We start from the raw sequence: 21,091 nt of genomic DNA, 5'->3' as shown, positions 1-21,091 counted from the left end.
TCATGTTCCTCCGTGTCCGTAATTTTGGTTCCGTTTTCGTTTTTCAGCCGCGCATTGGCACAACCGAAACCACCAAAACTTTGAAAGCGCCGCGACCAATATCTGCACATCTACACTGTCCCCGGAACGTGCCGCCCAACGAACGGTCTTTTCTGCCCTAGCTAGCACCGAGAGCGAAAGTGGCGTCGCCTGGTTGGTGGGTGGTGCATGTCTCTCCGATTCTATGATGCTACTTGCACGTTACCGCCGTTAGCCGTTAGCGCTAGCTGCAGCCGCTTACAAGGGCCTGGCTAGGCAGGCAGGCGTCCGGAGGGCCCGTCGCAATGCTGAGTCGCCTGCCCGTTCACTTCGTGTCCTGAGTGTTTAGTGTCGTTATGGAGGCCCTAATTCCCGTCATCAACAAGCTTCAAGATGTATTTAACACCATCGGCGCGGACGCTCTCCAGCTACCGCAGATCGTGGTCGTGGGTGCTCAGGTGAGGGAGGCTGTAGTAGTGCGCGCCGCTCGCCCCTTCACCGGCGTTGTTTTTTCTTCCGCAGAGCTCGGGCAAGAGCTCAGTGTTGGAAAGCCTGGTGGGCCGGGACTTCCTGCCGCGTGGTTCGGGCATCGTGACCCGTCGACCTCTGGTGCTGCAGTTGGTTTACGTCTCCAAGGACGATGTCCAGCACCGCTCCGCCGATGAAGGCACGCTGCAGCTCGAAGAGTGGGCCAAGTTTCTGCACACGAAGAACAAGATCTACACGGACTTCGACGCCGTCAGGGAAGAGATCGAAGCCGAGACCGACCGCATGAGCGGGACCAACAAGGTGGGCGCAAGTCGTAGTTCGCTTACCTCATTCATTCTCGTGTGACGCTCCTCCTCTAACGCTGTGATTCACTGCGATTATCGGCTGTAGTGCGCCCCCTTTATCTTTGATAACTTTCGTACACAGTGATCGCTGTGATACTGATGTATTTATGTTCGTGCACTGTGAAAAGAGTAATTGCGCAATTCGAACCTTGCACGTTGTTTCTTTAATTACCTTACTTTTGGCAGTTGTAGAGTATTTATTTTGAATTAGTTGGTGTAAACAAGCCACACATTTTAGCGTCATTGCTTTTTGTAGTGTACCTGATCTTGTTGAGCCTTATCAGCCCCTGGAGTTCAGCCTGTTTGTGTCTACCACGCCTACTTCTCTTTGAACCTATCAGTTTACTGTGAATGCTACGAACCAACAGGTAACTCAGAAGCCTGGGTCCGAGGTTCTTTCCGTAGAAGAAAAACCCATTCGAAGATTCTGAAGCATACAGTGTGGGAAAAGGAATGTGCACACACATGTAATATGGGTTCATTGGGTTAGTTCGAAGCCACTGCTACATAAAGGAGCTGCTTTTTGTAGCATAGTCTTGTAACTGAGCAGTTTAATCTGCTACTAAAAAGGAGCATGAATGCAAAGCTGCATAGCTCATTGCTTAAAAAAGCGTGTGCATGTAAGCAATGGTAAGGCATAAATACAAAATTTATTGCACACCACATGTGAAAACGCACACATTGAAACAGACGTGTGTTTGTATGTTTGTCTTCCTAATTACTCACTTTGACATGAAAATCTGCACTATGTTTTGTCCGCATGTGTATCAGTGTGCATGTATCTTTTTTGTTCGCTTAACATTTTGTATGCTTGAAGTTATTTCTGATCTAGCTCCGAATGGGAAGGTATGATAAGAACCTTACTGCTTTGAATTCAGACCACTCAGTTGTCGTTGTGATGTCTCATACCCCCTTCTTTCTGTGTTTAAAGCTAGCTCATCTTTGACCTAGGATGTGCTGCCACCTCATAGAGACTTGAACAACAATTCAAAAGTAAAAAATTGTCCACCCACTTGTGGAAAATTTGATTATGAGAGCACTTGAAAATGTGTTTCTTGCCATTAAAGTGCAACTTGGGTGCATAACTGGATTAATGGGGAAAAAGTTTCCGAGGTGTGTTGATAAAAAGCCTATTTTTTTTTTTTTTCAAAATCCTGGTCACAGATGATGTGCAATTTGCAGGCATATGAATAAGCGTTCTGGGGAATTTCTTGCTTGCCAAGCAATCACATGCACTGTTTATTAAATATCTTTTGGAAGTTTTGTTTGTGTACCAAAATGTCTGGGAAGCACATGACAGCCAGTGCAGTCCGAGGTAACATGCGTTGCATGAAACGATTGGGTGCCCAACTTTAAGCTGTTCAGTGCATTTTCTGGTGTCCTTTTTCATCTGCCATAAAAGTGCAGCTTCTACAATTCTACAATTTCTGCTTCAAAACTTGAATGTGAAGGTTCAGTGTGCTGCAGATGGTGAATTTCAGTAGCGCAAAACAAAACCTGCGTTAGTGCCCTCTCTGGACGCTTGAAATTAACCTGGTGCACTGTTGTGCCTTTCCTGTCAAAATACCATGGGTAGAGAACAGACATGCGCAATTTCGACCTCTTGGTGGTATAGTACCCCAATTTTCAGTCTCTCCTCCCAGCCTTACAATTTTTTAACTTTGTCTCAAAGTAGCTCCAAATGCAACCTAAAAGTAAAACACAGCTACAGAAAATGGTAAATCATTTATTGCTACAAACTCTTCATAATTCCTTTCTCTCAGTGTTACAGTACCCTAACTGTCATTGTCTCCCGGCTGATCTCAGCTTTCTGAGCAGTGATTTGGACCATAAGGCATCAAAGAATGCAACATATAGGGTAGCTCGCACCTACGGCAGATAGTAAATCATTTGTGTGCTGTTAATTTTTGGTATAAAAAAAGGTTTGGTTTGGTTTATGGGGTTTAACGTCCCAAAGCGACTAAGGCTATGAGAGACGCCGTAGTGGAGGGCTCCGGAAATTTCGACCACCTGGGGTTCTTTAACGTGCACTGACATCGCACAGTACACGGGCCTCGAATTTCTCCTCCAAAGAAATTCAGCCGCCGCGGCCGGGATCGAACCCGCTTCTTTCGGGACAGCAGCCGAGCACCATAGCCACTGAGCCACCGCGGTGGCTATAAAAAAAGGAAGGCGAGAAAAAAGGATGTTGAACAAGTGAATTTGAACTGCTGTCTTTCGCATTAAAAGATGTGCATTTAATTGTGGTGTTATCTGTGCTCATGAAATTTGTTTTTCCTTACATGGCACTGCTGAACCGGAATCTATTCAGCCTCAAGTGCCATGCTGCACTGGTGGTCGATGTGGTTGTTGAAACCAGTACATACTCGTTTGCTAACTATAGCAAGCTGTCCACGTCCCAGCAATAAAACATTTGCCAACATGGTGGTGTGCATTTCAGCCGGAACACGAGCGTGGCTGGAACGTGGGCAGTGTGCAGCGGGACACGTGGCTTTGGGATGCCAAGGACATGTTGCCGTTGAGGCAACACAGGGCGACTTGGCATGGTCATCATTCAAGGCTTGCAAGGAGCAAGCAGCAAGGTGGACTTTAAGGGTCGATTTCACCAAATGAACAGCCAGAGATGGGCATGCTGTGTGTTCCACTACATGGACTTCAAGTGTGTCATGACTGTGTGGACCTCTCGAGTGCACATGCCGAGTCGCAAGTTTGGCTTCCATGCCCAGCCGCTGCTGGTGACAGGCACTCAGAAATGGAGCCAAGCGGCACAGAGACGCATACATGAAGTTGAAACCAACCAGTGGTGCTCCGCCACGGTTGACGAGTCTACGCTTGAGCTCTGCCTCGAACATAAGCCCACACCAGCTCCAAAGAACTTCAATAACAACGACACGGCTCTGCTTTATGAAGCGTGCAGAGGAGAGGAGCACTTCGGACTCTCCTATATTGGCAGTGCTTTGACGCATCCCCTATGGTGCAGAGTGGTGTCCACCGGGCTTGTGGGAAGGCTCCGGAAAGCGCGATGCACATCATTGTACATTGTGTTGGGCTGCCACTGCCACACCTAGAGGTTACCCCCCCCCCCCCCCCCCCCCTTCTCCAAACGAGGAGCGTTGGGTTTCCTCGAAGAGAGATCGTGCCAGTGGTGGTGGCTAACCTGGCAACCCGACTTGAGATGCCAGAGTCGACAAAGTGGACCGTAGTGTCTCAAGAGGCGCTCAGTGATCTGCGCGTGAGGGAGAGCATGCCTTCTTACCCCTTCTTTTCTTCTCCCTATCTGGTAAAACAGGCCGGACAAGCTTCTTTGCTGGAGCGCATTCTTACTTCATGCATGCAAGTCGCATAAAAACATGCAATTCCACATGTCTTGTAGCTCCTGCCTCCACATTAGTGCCACAGACTGTCAAGCAATGCAAGCCAGTCTCTAAAAACCTTGTGTGTGTGTGGCCTTGCTGAGTGATTCTTTGGAGGCTGTATAGTTTAGCTCATGGTAGCTGGTGTGCACTGCCCCACCAGTGTCGTGCACACCAATCGGAGTGTGCGTGGTTGACAGTGGAGTGACTTCTGATGTGCAGGGCATCTGCCCGGAGCCCATCAGCCTGAAGATCTACTCCAGTCATGTGGTGAACCTTGCGCTGGTGGATCTGCCGGGTCTGACCAAAGTGCCGGTGGGAGACCAACCCGATGACATTGAGCAGCAGGTTCGGACTCTCATCCTGCACTACATCAGCAACCCCAACTCACTCATCCTGGCTGTCACGGCTGCCAACACTGACTTTGCTACCTCAGAGGCTCTCAAGCTGGCCCGAGAAGTGGACCCAGATGGTGCGTTGCGTGATGACACTTTGCATTCTTGGAACATTGCAGTCTTGTACTCGAATATTTTTTTTAAACACATGTAGAGGCGAAAGCTTACTGTAGAACAGCAGACCTTATCTAGTTATGGGGATGAGGATGGATTGTTGTGTACTAGGATTTTCTCATTGCATGAGACGTTATTTAGCCCTGTGCTGCATTTGGTACGACACAGGGGACTGCACTTTACTTATTAAAAAACTATGCATCTTTTCATTTTCCTTGTAGCCTTTCCTTTGTGGCTTATGGTTATATGTTAATGAGTAATATGGTAATGCATAAATACTCCAATATTTCTTAGCAATTATGTGGCGCCAACTTTTGTTGACTGACTTCGAGCATGTAGCTTCATCAGACTTTCAGTACCAATGTGTAGTAGGAATTTGCATCACATTTTCCATTGGTGCAAGTTAGAGTTGAAGGGGGACACGGGTCTTCAGAGCCGAAAATTCACAGAAATATCGATTTTTGTCACGTTTGGATTCTTGAGGTTCTGTGCCACCAACAAGCAAGTTTGGAGCTCGGGACTTGCGTAGTTTGTGATAAATTCTCCAATAAATGTGCCTCCGTTGTGCAGGAGCGGTGATAGGAAGCTTTTGCATTATACAAGCAGCATTTATAGTTTGTCCACTTCCAATATGGGCATATCTTTCTCTCCACTTACTTCCATTCATGATGACTGTGGAAGCCTGAAATGACAGAAATATCGCTAATGATGACATCAAAGAACAGACGAGTGCTCTGCTTTGGGCCATCTCTTCTTTGGGCCACGTTTAATGCCGTTTTTATCGTTAGTGACCAAGTGGCCCATCCATCAAACCTTGTTACCGAGAAAATCTGCTGTTGATTAACTTGTGAGGGCAGTATCTGATTTATATTGAAGCATACTAGCCACTCTGCACCCACCATTGTGTAGTTTGTTTTTCGTTTCTTATAAGTACATTCACCAAAAAAATATGCAGGAATTGTTTGGATCCACTGCCATAAGCTTAGTATTGCATCCAATACAGACAAAATGGAGCAGTAGTTTACCTGAGCTTCTAGTGGTCAAGCATAAACCTTTTATAAGATAATGCATAGTTTCTTTTCATTTTTAGACCACTTTCAATGCCATTCAAGGTTTGGACACGATTAGATTTGATTAGCCTTCGACCATAAGTGTTATGGCATGATGGGAAATATAAGTTGAAGACCGCGTGCATCTGGCTGGAAGTCTGAACATACCTGAAGTAAAGGGTCATTAGAATGTTCAACATTATGCTGCAGTTTCATTATGTTATCACAATTTAGGGGCATAAAAGAAACCTTTGTACTGACCTCTGCACATGTGTCTGTGTGTGTGTGTGTGTGTGCAGGTCGCCGCACCCTAGCGGTGATCACCAAGCTGGACTTGATGGATGCGGGCACGGATGCCATGGACGTGCTGTGCGGCCGAGTGATTCCTGTCAAGCTGGGCATCATTGGCGTGGTGAACCGCTCGCAGCAAGACATCAAGGACCGCAAGCCCATAGCGGAAGCCCTGCGCGACGAAGCACTGTTTCTGCAGCGCAAGTACCCTGCCCTGGCGGCACGCAATGGCACCGAGTACCTGGCCAAGACTCTTAACCGGTTACTTATGCACCACATCCGTGACTGCTTGCCCGAGCTGAAGACTCGTGTCAACGTCATGATCTCACAGTTCCAGTCCTTACTCAGTTCGTATGGCGAGGCCGTCCAGGACCAGGTAATGGCGTTTGGCTTTTTCTTCGGTACGTTGCCATGTTACCATTGATAGGTTACCATGTTCCAATTACAAAGAAGCTGCTTTCATTGAAAGCAGAGCTCTTCCGAGCCAGAAAAGTCCGGAACTGAAATAGAAGTGTGGCTATCAGCGGCTGTTTTCGCAATCAGACTGTGGTGCATCATGAAAAGTTTTTTCTCACATATCCGTGAAGCTAGGCTGCCACTCACTTCCAAAGGGTGGTCATGGAGGTCTTCTTGGGCTAGACATTGAGAGTTTGAACCACGTGGCGGGAAAAGTTTGAAGTCCACTTTTCTCATCAATGAAGGAGCCTTTTGCTGCTAGGCAAACATCAGGATAGCCAGAAAGAGCCGCAGAATCTATTTTTTGCCAAGAGCACACATTGGATGGAGCTGTCATCAATGTACCTTTAAGCTTGGTTTTGGGCCCACATTATCATTTGTAGGATTACACTGTACATTACTAATGTCCCATTGATCAACAATTGCACAAGTTTTTTTTTAAAAAAAGGAAACATTCCTCTATGCTTACCTTGGTTTCACTAACTGTTTACTTTCTTCATATATACGGTCGTAGGCCTTTGTCATCAACGTTGTCACTGATTTCTGCTCGGAAGGATTCAGAAATTTGATTTGCTGAAAAACACTGGGAATGATTTTTGGTGATTGGGACATGTTTCTCACTATTTGGATTCTTTTCTTAAAGCAGTAAATCGTGTTAGCCACCATGTACACCACTGGTATGAGAGAACTGTGTTATGACTGGCGAATAGCATGCCTTTTATATATCAGTACACTGGGCTATAACTCCTGCTCACTTTGGCATTTCCCCCTCTGTGCTGACAAGTTAAAGCCAGTCCGTAATGTGTTTTTCTTGGCTTGCTGAGGTGTCTTCTCGGTTCCCCTTGTCTGCTTGTGCAGGGCCAGACACTTCTGCAGATCATCACCAAGTTTGCCTCATCCTACTGTGCCACCATTGAGGGAACTGCACGCAACATTGAGACAACAGAGCTGTGCGGGGGCGCACGCATCTGCTACATTTTCCACGAGACATTTGGCCGCACCCTGGATTCCATCCACCCCCTGGGGGGCCTCAGCACTCTTGACATTCTCACTGCCATTCGCAATGCCACGGTAGGAGCTTCATTGCAGCACATTTGCTACGTTCCTCACATCTGTACAACATAGCATGTTTATCGTTTTGGGTTTAGCGGGAGAAATTGGTAAAGCTGTTATGCAGATGTCTTTATCTGCGCCACAATACTGCTAAAGTCCTTAGTATGTAAAATGAAAACTTGAGCTGGTTGTAACTTGCGCATTGTTCCAGAAAAGAACTTCATTAAAGCATGTCAATAGCTGTGCTGCCTGTTCCTTTAAAATTAAAATTTATTTCATTGGATGCGGTTAGAAAAGCAACATACATGCGAATCACGTGGGCCCTTAACCTTCTTGACTATACTTGGGCCCATGCAATAGGTACAGAAAAAAAAAAAATGTAGCAAGACAAACTCAGAATACATTTCTTCCAACAGGAAGTATACAATAGTTACATTTATATGATAAAAAAAGATAAAAGTGAAATGGATATAGAATAACATTGATTTATAATGATGTCTCATACTGGTTGCTGGGTTGCTGATGAGGCATTGTTGCTGTTTTTGTAGTGCTATTGGTGTGTCTGTAGTCAGTGTATCTGGCCTGTCTATCTGGGCCAGCAATGTTTTGAGTGCATCATGCTGCCTCGGCACATGTGTTGTGCTGCTTCAGCAGTGCGCAGTGCTCCCTTGGCACGTGTGCTCTGTGCAAGCGCGTTGGTGTGCGCCCTGCCAGCCGGCAGAGTGGCACTGAAGTGGGCCAGTGGCGTCTTTGGCAGGGTCCACGGCCAGCCCTGTTTGTACCGGAGGTGTCCTTTGAGCTGCTGGTCAAAAGGCAGATCCGGCGCCTGGAGGAGCCGAGCCTGCGCTGTGTCGAGCTGGTGCACGAGGAGATGCAGCGCATCATCCAGCACTGTGGCACCGAGGTGCAGCAGGAGATGCTGCGCTTCCCCAAGCTGCACGAGTGCATTGTCGAGGTGGTCACCCAACTGCTGCGGCGGCGCCTGCCGGCTGCCAACGCCATGGTGGAGAACCTGGTCGCCATCGAGCTGGCCTACATCAACACCAAGCACCCGGACTTCCACGACGTGGCCAGCGCCCTCACCAAGGCAACACGCGCCCACGAGGCTGCCCTCGCTGCCCAGGACGGCCTGCCAGAGGTGGGTTGCCGCCACTCACCCAAAGTGCATGGCAGATGCAGCCGGCCACTGATTTTTCGGACTCACTAGGAGCCATGAAAATGTCCGAAAAATCAAATTTCACTGAAAAAATCACCTTGACTTACTGCCAGTATGCCGGGTTTCTAGTACAAGTGCACATTTTGGAGCTCCTCATGGCTAAATCTTGCTGCACATTGTGTACACAGACGACAGGTAGCAACCGCTTTCGCGAGCTCTGGGTACAATGCTGTACTGCCTTCGGCACGTGCCGACGAATGCGTGGGTTGGGACAAAGTCTAGACACAAAAGCGAACCCGCTGCTGTGGGAACTGAGCCGCGCCTGCAGTATGAAGAGAAATGAGATGGTGAAATGATAACACCTGACAAACGGCTGAAGCAAGCGCTCCTTCAGCATTAGCCCTCGTCTGTTTCTGCACCACTCAGTTTCGGCTTGTCGCCTTGCTATATCCACTGGATCAGTTGACTCACTTTAGCACTGTCTTTTTTTGCAGTGCAGTTCACTGTGCTCATTGTTTGGCTTCAGAATCTGTCAAAGGAACGTCTTCATCCGTGATTTACAGTTTGCTGCAGTGCACGTTCCTCTGGAGATTTCATCCTTCTCCTCTTCTTTCTGACATCTGCATGTGTGCTCAACCGCATTTCTTTCCCTTCATCTTCACACCCTCTCTCCACTTGGCTGGAATTGGCGCGATGCTTCAACGGACGAGTGACTGCTTTTTTGCTGGTAACCCATCTAATGCTAGTGCACTAAAAAAAAGTTGTGACCACATTCTTGTGTTTTATTCGTCAGCAAGTTTGTTCAGTTCGTTTTTTTCTGGTTGCCATAATTTTGATTGTCTGCATGTGCAATTTGAAGGGCCGTCGTGCAGCAGGTGGTGATGTTGCTGCGTCTGTGCCGGCCGTCAGCAGCAGCAGCAGCAGTCTTGTCGGGGATTCGAGCAACCCAACCACCCCTGCCAAGAAGCCGGTCAACCTGCTGTCAGAGGAGGTACGCCAATGGCTGCTCACACCCATGGCCAGCTGATCAGCGTAACTTCCTACTATACTATATCGTCCTTTAAAAGGATGGTGACGAGTTACTAATTTAGGCAGCGGGCACAATCAGTGTCGGTGAAATTTCTATACTTCATTTCAAGGCACGACAATAACAGCGATACTAATGGAAGACAATCACACAAATGCTTACTTGCCACAGAAATTTGTAAAAAAAAGGGTTAAAGAAAGGAAGCAGCTGCTGGAACATGATGAAAGGCATGTGTGCTTGCAAAGGTTGATTTTAGGTACACGATTACCTTTCTGGAAACGGGCACAAAGGGTTCTTTGATGCAGGTATATTAGTGATGCACGTGTATCTTCCTCCTTTGTTGGAATTTTGCAACGTGTATCAAAAGTTTAAGGAGGCGAAATTCTAGAGGCCCGTGCGCTGTGCGATGTCAGTGCACGTTAAAGAACCCCAGGTGGTCGAAATTTCCGGAGCCCTTCACTACGGCGTCCCTCATAGCCTGAGTTGCTTTGGGACGTTAAACCCCAATAAATCCAAAACCAAATGTTTAAGAGCCTTTGTGTTGACACATGATTGCGCGTGCTTTGTTGTGGACAGGATACAGGATCACTAATTATAGAGACACTAAGGACAAATTGATTTTGTCATATATTGACAGGGTGCTGCATTCTAATCAGAAAGAACCCACCCTCAGCAATCTTTCTTTATGATGAACATGTCGATGAACTGCTTTGTCATCCCTTTCTCTAGCCTGCACCAACTATAAGCCCAGCTCCTTGTGATCTTCGTGTTGTTTATATTGCAGAGTTAATTTGTGCCCATTGAAAGAGGAATTGGGTATGGGTGTACAGTGTACTTTTTGCATGTTCGTTTTGCTGGCCTTTAGGGTACTTTTAGTGTTCTCTCTTTAGAATTTCTAATGTCAATTGAGTGGATACAGTACTTGACCTACTTACCTCGAGCTATTGAAAGCATAATAGTTTAGGATGGTCAGAAGGTCTCTTGTGGTGACAGGCTTGCATTGGTTGCTTTGCAGCCAACTACGGGGCCTCGCAAGTTGTCTGCCCGAGAGCAGCGGGATTGCGAAGTGATCGGTGAGTGTGCCATCATTGTATGGCCGTGTTGCACGGTACTTGTACTATGTGCATTTCTGCTCAGTGCTTAGCAGTGTTATTTCATTTGGGGAATTTCCCATTCTGCAGGAAATTTTAGGAGAGAAATTTGGTGAAAAGGTAATTTTCATAGGTTTTCAGGATCTTCAAAGGTGCCCTGAAACACCTTCCGAGAAGAATACATCAACTCATTCAACCACTACACTGTGTTGTCGTGAACACTTGAACCAAATAATACACTCTACATGCAGGAGAGAACTCAACAAGCGCACCTGAAATTTGGCGTGCCCTTTCCGGCAACTTTTTAAAACTCTTGCTCGCCTTTGCCTAAGTTGGTTAAGAGAAGGTAATTGGTTAGATTCTTTCAGATATCACGTGGCCACCATGGCCGCAGGCAGTCGGCCATGCCACTTCAGTGTGTCGTGAAGCTTCGGCCTTCGTGGAATTCTCTCTCGTGTTGGCAGTGGGGCCAGTGAAGGAATGCCGACCTTTCAGAGTGCAAAAAGTGACCGGAGAAGAGGGAAAGGAACGAAGGCGCTGAAATCTAAATTTCGGCTACTGTTAACTTTGCTTCTAACGAACACATTAACAAAAATCCTTGCTGGAAGATATTCATGAAGCGGTATCGTTTAACTTCCCAGATATACCGCAACATTACCAAGAACCCCTTTCAGAACCAAAATTTTCTCATCCCCCCCCCCCCCCCCCCCCCCCAGATTGCTGGCTGGTTCATCTGGTGCAGGAAAAAGGGCCAGAAGTGGGGATTTTTGGGTCTAATAAGACAATTTTCAGTTGTGTCCTAGAACATCACTGGCACTTCACTAGCCGTACACAGAATGATAATGTGTAGTACTAGTATGTATAGTGGGAAGCGGGGAGTAAAAAGCAAGAGACTGGTTTGGCAGATTCAAGTTTCAGCCGAGTGATGGTGTAAGGGGGAGCATTAACAGTGGACGTCTTGTGGAGGTCCTGATGCAGCACCATTTGGCACTGTCGCGTGCACGCAGAGCGGCTGATCCGGTCGTACTTCCTGATCGTGCGCAAGAACATCCAGGACTCGGTGCCCAAGGCCATTATGCACTTCCTGGTCAACTTTGTCAAAGACAACCTGCAGAGTGAGCTAGTGACGCACCTTTACAAGCACGACAGCTTCAACCAGCTGCTGGCCGAATCGGAGCACGTAGCGGTGCGGCGGCGTGAAGCGGCTCAGATGGTCAAGGTGCGTCTTTTTCTCTCTCAGCTGTGGTTTTGTGGAAACATGGTTTTTGAATGACGGCACAGCACAGTTGCAACTTGCTGCCACGAAATTGGCAAGAAATCTTCTGAGCATAGAAACCTGCCCATCATTTACAGTCAAATCCATTTATAACAATACTGAAGTGCCATGGAAATACCATTGTTATAACCAATAATTCCCACGAAACACAAAAAGCGCTAATAGACGTCTAAAAAAAGTCTCAGAAAAAAAAGCTTGACATCTAGAAGAAGTTTCACCTAAGCAGTTTTTTAGACTTAGACGTTTACTAGCCCTCTATTAGCTCTGCTAACGCTACGCTTGTATACGGCTAGAAAACTTCTGAGGTAGAACTTTTCTAGAATTTTTTTAGACGTTCCTTTTTTTTTCCGAAATGGGTGCCTGTATTATTTTTGCGCATTTCAAGACTGATTTTAGTGCTGCCTTTAAACCTTCTAAAGCTTTAAAAATGTTATAGTTCATTTTTTTGGTATACACCACTCAAAAATGAACTCAAAACTGATTTGCAATGACCCGAACAATGAGCCCACATTACAAGGGATGTATGGCTGTAGTAATGAGCCATAAATGCATGTGCTAGCACACTTTTCAGTCACTGCATTACTCTTTATTGAATCCAGTGCATATACACCCACACAAAAAAAGAAAAGGATCAGGAAATTAATGTTAGAAGCCACGGAGGAGGTAGCTTCACTGGTTTGGCTGACATTACAACGGTAAGCACTTGGATGGAGGGAAAGTGTCGAGCAGCAACCAATTGTTAAATCAAAAATTCATTCAGCCCGGGGCCTTGTTCACAACGGATGCGTTGATGAGCAAGTTGCTGTGATGTGGATGGCAGTGAAGAGCTCGCTAGGTGTTCCAAAAATCGCTTTTCTTGCAAGGAGGACGCCAACTAGACGGTAACAAGGGGAAGTCAAATCCAGCTCTGTTCTGCAGCCTGCAGAAGTGAAAAATATTAGAGTAACCAAAAGCACAGTCAGTCAGGTGCATGTAGAATGGCCAATGAGGAGTCGGAAGCAAATAAGACCAGGATATGGCAAGGAGTGACAGCACAAGCAATAAAATAAGCTAATTAAAAACATAGATGCATATGATGTCACTACAAACGGCATTTCAGCAGAGTGCTACGGCTCACCATAAACTCAAGAAGTCAATCACTGTGGAGGCCCTTAACAGAAGCAAAATCCAAACAGCATGCATGGACACTGAAAGCCAAGCAGTCAATAGCAAGTGCACTGCCTTACTGTGATGCACACTGTACTCATAGAACCTCCTAAGCTGCATCTTGCAAACAGGCTTTCTCTTACCTGCAAGATGTGGCTGAATCAAAAGTGGTTGATGTTTGACATCTTGCACCGTCGAATGAAAACATAGCAGAGATGCTGCTGTCCTGGTAATGCCTGCATCACTTCAGTATACACCAGAGATGTGTTAAATCTTGGACCTTAACTTGACAGCCACACAGGGCACATCTGAAACATAAGACAAATAAAACTGCGTGTGTATAAGGTTCCTAACACTACATTGCCAAAGAAGCCCTTTCTAATCTGTACGATGAAGCTCAAACAGTGGGCAAGAGATTACTTACACCACTGCAAGAGATTACTTACACCACTGCAAAAGAAGCATTAGTCCAGATTCCCACCTCACAACTGAAACAATCTCCAGGTCAACTCGTCTGAACAACCAAGTACAAGGTGCTGCTATTAATTTGCGTGAAACTAGACCAGGTCCTTGCTCCTCCGGCCGACAGTTGGAGTTCTAAAGGACAAACAAATAATGGGGCTTGTGGAATGAACATTAGCAAAGAGCCTAGACCTACACAAGAAATCATGAAGTGAAAGAAAAGGTGTCAGCTGCAGAGCGTGCTTACCAAAACTTGAGAAGTTGAGCAGGCAAGGAGGTCCTCTGAAAACCACTGTTTAACAGCCTGTACCCAAAACGAAATGTACACAGCGACAAGGCCAGCTGTGCACGGTGCAATGGTTTTCCAAAAAAATAAAAGCTGCCATGCCTGCAAAGAGCCGTAGTACTTCACTGCACTGTCAAACAGCCTGCACACATACAGAGCAGCACCACTGAGTAAACTACCTTTGTGCTGGGGCTCTCAATCGCAATGAAATAAAAGCTCGATGCAGTTAAGATAACCAAAGCCTTTTTAACGCGAGTTTCACTGACGGCAATCACAGCAAGGAGAATTGGAGCACATGTCCAGACGAGAGTCCTTGGCAAGAATAAAACCCTGCCAGAATGCAATAGAGCACGGACTTTAATCAATGTGTAGGAAAAAATTCGCGCCTTATCAACGTACGCTTAAACAAACCTCGTTGGTTTGAAGCTTTGTCACGTTCACCTTGTCATCGCCTTGGTAAAGAACCCTAGTAGCACAGATTGCTGCTGGAACATTGCAGCAATGTTACCTATTTAGGCTGCATTAACGTGGCTAGTGTCCTCCTTTGGCAATATCAAGACAACATACGTGAAAAACATTGCTGCTACATTTCCCACGATGTTGTGTCCACATATGTACAACATTGCTGCAACGTTGCCACAATGTTTCATAACATCATATGTAACATTCTTGAAAATTTTAGCAACCCTGCACAAGCATGCAGGCCTGCCAATTGGTAAGCTTCACAACATATTATAACGCTTTTCGAGGACCAACGAGAGCGACCGACACTTGAGCTCCACAATACAGTACAACATATGTAACTCATACACTCATCTCCGAGCGAATAACATAAAGTCAAGTTTATATAGCCGTTCCTGAAGGGTGTCCCAAGGGTGACAGTGGCGAATAGGTAATAAACAAAGCTTTGCGACATATTAATCGAGCTGTGCATGCAATTTATAGCAGGTGCAACAGAAGAGGTTTAGTTGCAAAGTACTGCTAGTTGAAAAAAATGTTTACTGTAGCAACAGTCAGAAAACTTCTGGAACTCTTTGCTTGAAATATATTTGTAATGTTGCTATATTGTTATGATTCAAGTATTATAATAACGTTCATCAGGCTGTATTGCCTAAACGTTGTTTCTCGATGTTGTTCCAAAGATGGCAGATGGTATGTTATCCTAACGAATTTCTGAGCATTTGGCTGCAATGTTAGCAGAGAGTGTCATCCTGACCAACTTATGGACATGTTGCTGTAACGTTGGAGTATGTTGCATAACATTATAAAACATTGGCGACATTGCCATAACGTTCTGGCGACATTTTGTGCTACTAGGGAAAGCAACTCGCATGCGATAGCAGCCTAGCTGTATCCACTTAACAAAAGCTCAAATACATGCAAATGCCCTGTTTTAATACATTCAACGCTGCACTTTGGTATGTAAAACCACGGCCGCTAGATGCAAAGCGCAAAGCGAGGTGCGGCCCGCCACGTCGCACAGAAACGGCGTCTTGGGCCTAGTTCTCCGTGCGCCCGCCGCGGCGCCACTGCTCGGGGACAACTGCTCGCAGGGAAACGCCGCGACAGCTGCGTCGGTACGCCCGTTGCTCACTCCTTGAGGCGTAAACAGTGCGCTTTCTAATTGCTCATTAAAGACTGCATTTTTAAGTAGTCATTGAAAACGCCGATTATGTCAGCAGGTAGGAAGTGTATGCCTGAACGCTGTCCATAACGGCCGCCTATACGATAAACGACCGGGCGAGCGGCTGTACCTCAGGATGTCGCATTAATGCGCCTGAAGCTTTCGATCTACTTTTAAGGCGTAAGCCTTCTATGGCTCATGACTCGCCAGCGTGTCCGTCCGTCCATGCGTCCGCGGCAGCTGTCAATAATGGTTACTTGAAAAGTCAGTAATGATAGTTAATGGTGTAGTAGTAGATGTACGAACAGTAATGATGATTAGTTAATGATACCCACTAAACGCGCACACTGCGCATGCGCAGTGCCCCATGCGCAATCCTCAGGTGGTTTAACAACGGCGCATGTGCACTGACGTCAAAAGTTTGCACAATGGTCGTATCACCCAAAGCTCTCTCAGGTGCTCTCTGAACGTTGATCGAGGAAGGATGCAGACCGCGCGCGCTCCAATGTCGCCCGCTACGAAACGCGCTCGCAATGCCGTAAGGAAGCGTTCAAGAGTCGCCAAACGATCTTCAATAGTCGCCAAGCAGAGGGCAGCGACAGAGGCGGTTGAAGGCTTTCGCCTCTTCGCGCTTTAGATCGTCAAAGTGATCCCTGATTTTTATTCCCTTCTCGCTACCCCATGTAGACGGTGAATGAGACGGACACGCACAGCTGGTCACACGCAGTAAATTTCCGCTTCGTGTCACGTCGAATTTTGGCTCTTATATACACAAGTTATTGCAATTTATGAAAAAGAAAAAAAAACTATCATTATAGCTGAAGTTGTGGAACTTCATAAGCCCTGCAGCCGAGAAAACCACAAAGTACTTGGCACTTTTATTGCATGGTCATACAAGAAAGGAAGGAACCATTCACAGACGAAGAACCTTCCTTGACCTTACTTTTTGTAGTCATTCTCTGTAAAATGCAAGGAACATGCCAGAGACCTGTCGCTTGGCACCCACTTGCTTCCTTTCCCTGACAGTCCTTGGCAAGCGATATTTTCAGCCACGCTTCTCGACGCTGTAGTTCAGAGGGAAACTCATGATATCTCACAGTTGGCTGTTTTCTGGAGTTTGTGACGGACAGTGGCACACAGCAGATGCGCGGCATCGTGCCCAATACACGTCCCTGACCTCCACACACGCATGCACGAAAAGCCCAAAGAGTGCACGGCAGACACGAGGCAAACATTCATTCACGCGCACACGAAAAGTCCAAATCGAGCACCGCAGACGCGAGGCAAACGTGCTCACTCACGCGCACAGCAGAAAATCCAAAGAAAGCACTGCAGACATGAGGAACGTGAGTAGCAGTAGTAGTGGTTTTTATTTTGCATTGAATATGGAAGGCAAACGCGGTTTTACACGAGGCAAACGCGCTCGAACACGACGAAGCAAGGAGCGCTTCGGGAGTCCACTCCCGGGACCTGTCCCCGAACAGTGGCGCCCCCACCGAAAACAGCGGCCACGACTGTAAACTCTGCCAGGACATCCTCACCCATTGTCGGCGGCGCGACGTGGCTGGCCGCACCTCGCTTTGCGCTTTGCATCGAGCGGCCGTGGTAAAACACTGGCTGATACTGTTTTGTGATTTGTAAAACAAAGGTTCAATCAGGCGCGTTAGTGGCTTAGCCGGCAAAGCCGACACTTTCACCACAGAAGGTTACTTACTTTTGCGGAAAACGAGGCTCACATCTCAGTGCAACACTGGTAGTAAACGATACCGCAGAAAAAGGGGAAAATGCAAACTGCAGCGGCGTGAAGTGCCAACCAGCGCGGAAAAAAGTGCGCAGCGAAACATACTACAACGTGCGAGCATCCGCTTCGCGCGCGTAGCTATCGCTAGCCTCTGCAACGCCAAATGACCAAATGAAGTACTAAATTTCTAAACGTAAAAATAACCAAATCATCAAAAAACTAAAAAACAAATTGAATCTAATACTTTCATGTGAAACTAAGCACTTGCAGCTTCCACTAAGATTTTTTTTCTGCTTTAAACGGTTAAAACCACTTTGGCAAACTATCCTGCATCGCCACCGTGCGGAGCGACACCAAGCAGCAAGCTTCCTCCATGCTGCAGCGCATGCTGCAGCGTGACTCAAGAAAGATTGCCTCCAAGATACGCCGCCACGGAAAGATAGCGCGCGGGTGATCTGCGCGATAAACCGCGCGAGCGAGCACGGCGGAGGCGGCGGGAAGGCGGCGAAGGCAGCGTACGCTGCGCCTGTCGATCCGCATGCTGCCGCCAGTCAATCCGCATGCTGCCGCCAGCTAGCCGAGGCGTAACAGAGGCGTTCGCAACATGAAGCAAATTTTTTCACTCGCGTAACTACCATCGGCTTTCAGGGCCATTATATGTTACCTAGCTAAATCCAGCCTGACGAGTGGCGGGTTAGCTGCACTCGATGTGGAACGTGATTCGGGCTCCGTAGGAGGAAACGCGCTTTCTGTGTTCGAATACAAAGAGCGGTCTTTGCACCGGCGCGCCTGCTCTTCGAAACGTCAAGCAGGAGAGCCATCTAATTTATGTGCCGTGATTTACAGCATGTTTAATCCACGGTGGCAACTCTGCTGATTACTGGCGCATCTCCTTGACGTGGTCTCAAGTTCCATGTGTTAGAAACAAGTCTAGAAAACATCTGACTACAGATGTTTCACAGAAGTTTCACAGCAAACGTCTGACTGCAGATATTTAAGAGACGTCGCAGAGGAAACTTCTTCTTGTCGACATCTATGAGACGTTTGAACACAGCGCAAGACGTTTGTAGTCATTTGAAGCTGTTCCGAGACGTTCGTAAGACGTTTTGTGTTTCGTGGGTTGTTATAACAGGGTTGTGCTGAAAATACCATAGAACACATGCAAAAGTTGACGGTGCCACTACCGACCATTGTTATATCCGATATATTGTTATAACCGGTATTGTTATAAGTGGGTTTGACTGTACTTGCTTGAGAGTAGCAGTCTAGACCAAGTGCACTTTGCACCCAGAAGCATAGCAAAGATCATTCGTTTGGTGACTCGTAGGCACATTGTCAATTGGGGTAGGCTTGTGAACTTAGTGGAATCAGGTATAATGTCAAGCCATTGACAGATGTGAATGATACGTCCTTTGCTGAATATACTTTCAGGGGACCTGCCATATGCGCTCCGCCCCATTTTTAGCCTTCTAGTTATTTCCCTCTCATGATCCGGATCAGCGGCTACTACCTGCCCTAAGTAGACTTATTCCCTTACCACTTCCAGCACCTCGCTACCAATTGTGAACTGCTGTTCCCTTGCGAGACTGTTGAACATTAGTGTATGCATTTTTTTTGGCACTCTTTGGCATCCTATTGTGAAAAAATGAATTGTTTCTGGAAGGAAGGATATGGTGCTTTATCCATTCATTGTTTATTTAGTATCCCATAGCGTGCAAAATACAGGTGTTGCATGATTTAAGGCAAATATCAAAAGGTGCTTCAAGACATGATCGTTTCTTTACTGTAGAATAAGGAATGTGGGGCAGAGCTACCAAATATTCAGTTTGCACTGAAGTGTGCTGCACTGTCTTTTCTTTTGCAGGCATTACACAAAGCAAGTCAGATTATCGGCGAAATTCGGGAGACCCACATGTGGTGAATTTCCTTCGACCTCCTGGATGGCGTGTATTATTAGTATTGTTAAATGAGATGCACCCGACATAAAGGCGTTCCAGCACAGACCCATTTTGTCAGTCTCGTCAAGAAGTTGTTATGCCTTGCCTTGGATGTGAACAGCGGATGTGAACGAGTACAAACTGTCCTTCCCCGCATTGCTGGCACAGTGTTTGCTGGGCATGAAAGCTTTGTCTGGTACAAGCAAGAACTTTCATTTGCAGTTGCTTTTTGTATAGAAAACTTTCCTTTCTTTGTGAGATGACAATGTACTGAACTGTCCACCAGAAAAAAAAAAAATTGAGAACTATGTAGCAAATTTAACCTTGAGGTTTGCTTTCAGAGAGCTGAGTTGGCTTCTTTAGTAGCTGTGTGGCTGGAGTCAGCCTTGTGCTATTGGGTAGTTCACTGTATTACTGCTTTTGAAACATGACATGAAACAGATTAACTGTACAAGACCACCCTCAGCGTATGTACCGAAGGCCAGTTATGTTTTCTGCAAGAAATGAGGTGCACCTGTATCTGCTGGATCACGCAAGTTGAGATTTTTGTCGCGGTTTAAGCATGCAGCCAGAAATTGTTTGTAGCATGTTTTGGCATGGAGCATACTAAGCGTGCCAGTGGTATTCATATCATGCATCCAGCCGGAATGTATAAGTTAATTTTGCGTGCACTGCGCTTGGCAGGAAGATCTGCCACTGCCTGCTTTTGGTAGAAAGCATTGCAAATGTGGTCCAACTGTGTGGCATGGCTTGCTGCTTCCCTAGGTCAAAGCTCCCACAGCAGGTTGATTTCATAAAACTGTGTACAAACTGCAATCTCCAAACTGTACAGCTGCCACAGAAATATTTGCAAATTGCGCATGCATTTGTGGTTACATTTTCAAAATGATGGTAAACTTGTGAAATGGTTCATAGGTAGCCAAACTACAGAACTGAAAGAAAAAACTGCCTGTTAAATCTAAAGACAATACTAAACTGGCACATTCTGCAAGACTGCAGCATTTGGATTGAAGGATGTCTGGTGTGTCAGACATGTGAACTATGAACACTGCTTTGCATTTTGATGAATTAGAAATTCAGTTATCAAAATCAGTAGCAACAGAGAGAGGTGGTTCTTCGCTTTCCCATAGCTCAGCTTCCTTTTGGCAAAGCAAGAGCCAGGCAAACCGTGCGCAATAAAGCTGCTGTACTAAAGCCGTGGCCAAGATTTTGCATTGCTTTCAAAGATGCTTTACCTGTGCTAGGTAGGATTGTCTGTCCACCATGGAGTTCTTACAAAGCACATTAGTTTATTCCCTCCTTGCAGAGTGTCCTCTTTTTGCAGGTTGAAGTCAGCCTTGGATTTTCCACAGTTTGATATATATGCCCCAGAACACTGCTTTCACTTGTGCTAACTGTAAGTTTAATAGTAAGGGCATGACAAAATCTCTCATGGTTAAACTATTGCCTCCCAAGGGTAACAGTACTGCACATTTTATGTACATAACTCATTGAAGTCTATGCTGAATGGGACCAGAGGCAAAGCCTGTCCGACAAACCAGACAAGCTTCCTGTCATCACAGGATGTTTCTGGTTCTTTAGTCACTCTATTTGTGTGCTGAATTCTTTAATGTGTGGCACAAGATCTGGTTCCACACATAAGTGTTCTACTTGGGGGAACTGCTGGTTGTATGAATTATCTACGTGAAGTCGTGCCCTTGTCCTCGAGCGTTATTACCGTGTGCCCTACACTCTATGGGAAGCGAACGTAGTGAAGTTCAGCACGCGCAAACACACACGGGGG

The 21,091-nt window shown here is 46.4% G+C and overlaps 1 protein-coding gene and 1 long non-coding RNA gene across 2 annotated transcripts; one reads left to right on the top strand and one right to left on the bottom strand.

Moving 5' to 3' along the window:
* The first annotated feature begins 206 nt into the window (after window positions 1-206).
* Drp1 (dynamin related protein 1) lies at window positions 207-19,374 on the top strand. Its single transcript, XM_089551563.1, has 10 exons — window positions 207-476; window positions 541-807; window positions 4,427-4,676; window positions 6,062-6,429; window positions 7,368-7,580; window positions 8,320-8,700; window positions 9,578-9,709; window positions 10,761-10,818; window positions 11,844-12,055; window positions 19,236-19,374. The coding sequence occupies exons 1-10, from the start codon at window positions 375-377 to the stop codon at window positions 19,290-19,292; spliced, it is 2,040 nt and encodes a 679-aa protein (XP_089407689.1). The 5' UTR covers window positions 207-374; the 3' UTR covers window positions 19,293-19,374.
* Window positions 13,301-17,519, bottom strand: LOC149334914 (uncharacterized). The gene is made up of 3 exons (XR_016283979.1): window positions 17,345-17,519; window positions 13,968-14,024; window positions 13,301-13,566 (listed from the first exon to the last, which is right to left on the bottom strand). It is a non-coding gene; the product is annotated as an uncharacterized LOC149334914 (long non-coding RNA).
* Window positions 19,375-21,091: the final 1,717 nt, after the last annotated feature.

Source organism: Amblyomma mixtum, chromosome 7, assembly GCF_055824585.1.
Source record: "Amblyomma mixtum isolate Tamu chromosome 7, ASM5582458v1, whole genome shotgun sequence".
NCBI lineage: Eukaryota > Metazoa > Arthropoda > Arachnida > Ixodida > Ixodidae > Amblyomma > Amblyomma mixtum.
The sequence above is the reverse complement of the archived record's forward strand: the minus strand, read 5'-3'. Positions and strand labels throughout refer to the sequence as shown.

Excerpts from the sequence above, each read along its gene's own strand:
- Drp1 (XM_089551563.1), top strand. The coding sequence starts at position 375 with ATGGAGGCCCTAATTCCCGTCATCAACAAGCTTCAAGATGTATTTAAC. Across the intron at positions 808-4,426 it reads GCATGAGCGGGACCAACAAG|GGCATCTGCCCGGAGCCCAT; the intron begins GTGGGCGCAAGT and ends TCTGATGTGCAG. Across the intron at positions 12,056-19,235 it reads AAGCGGCTCAGATGGTCAAG|GCATTACACAAAGCAAGTCA; the intron begins GTGCGTCTTTTT and ends TTTCTTTTGCAG.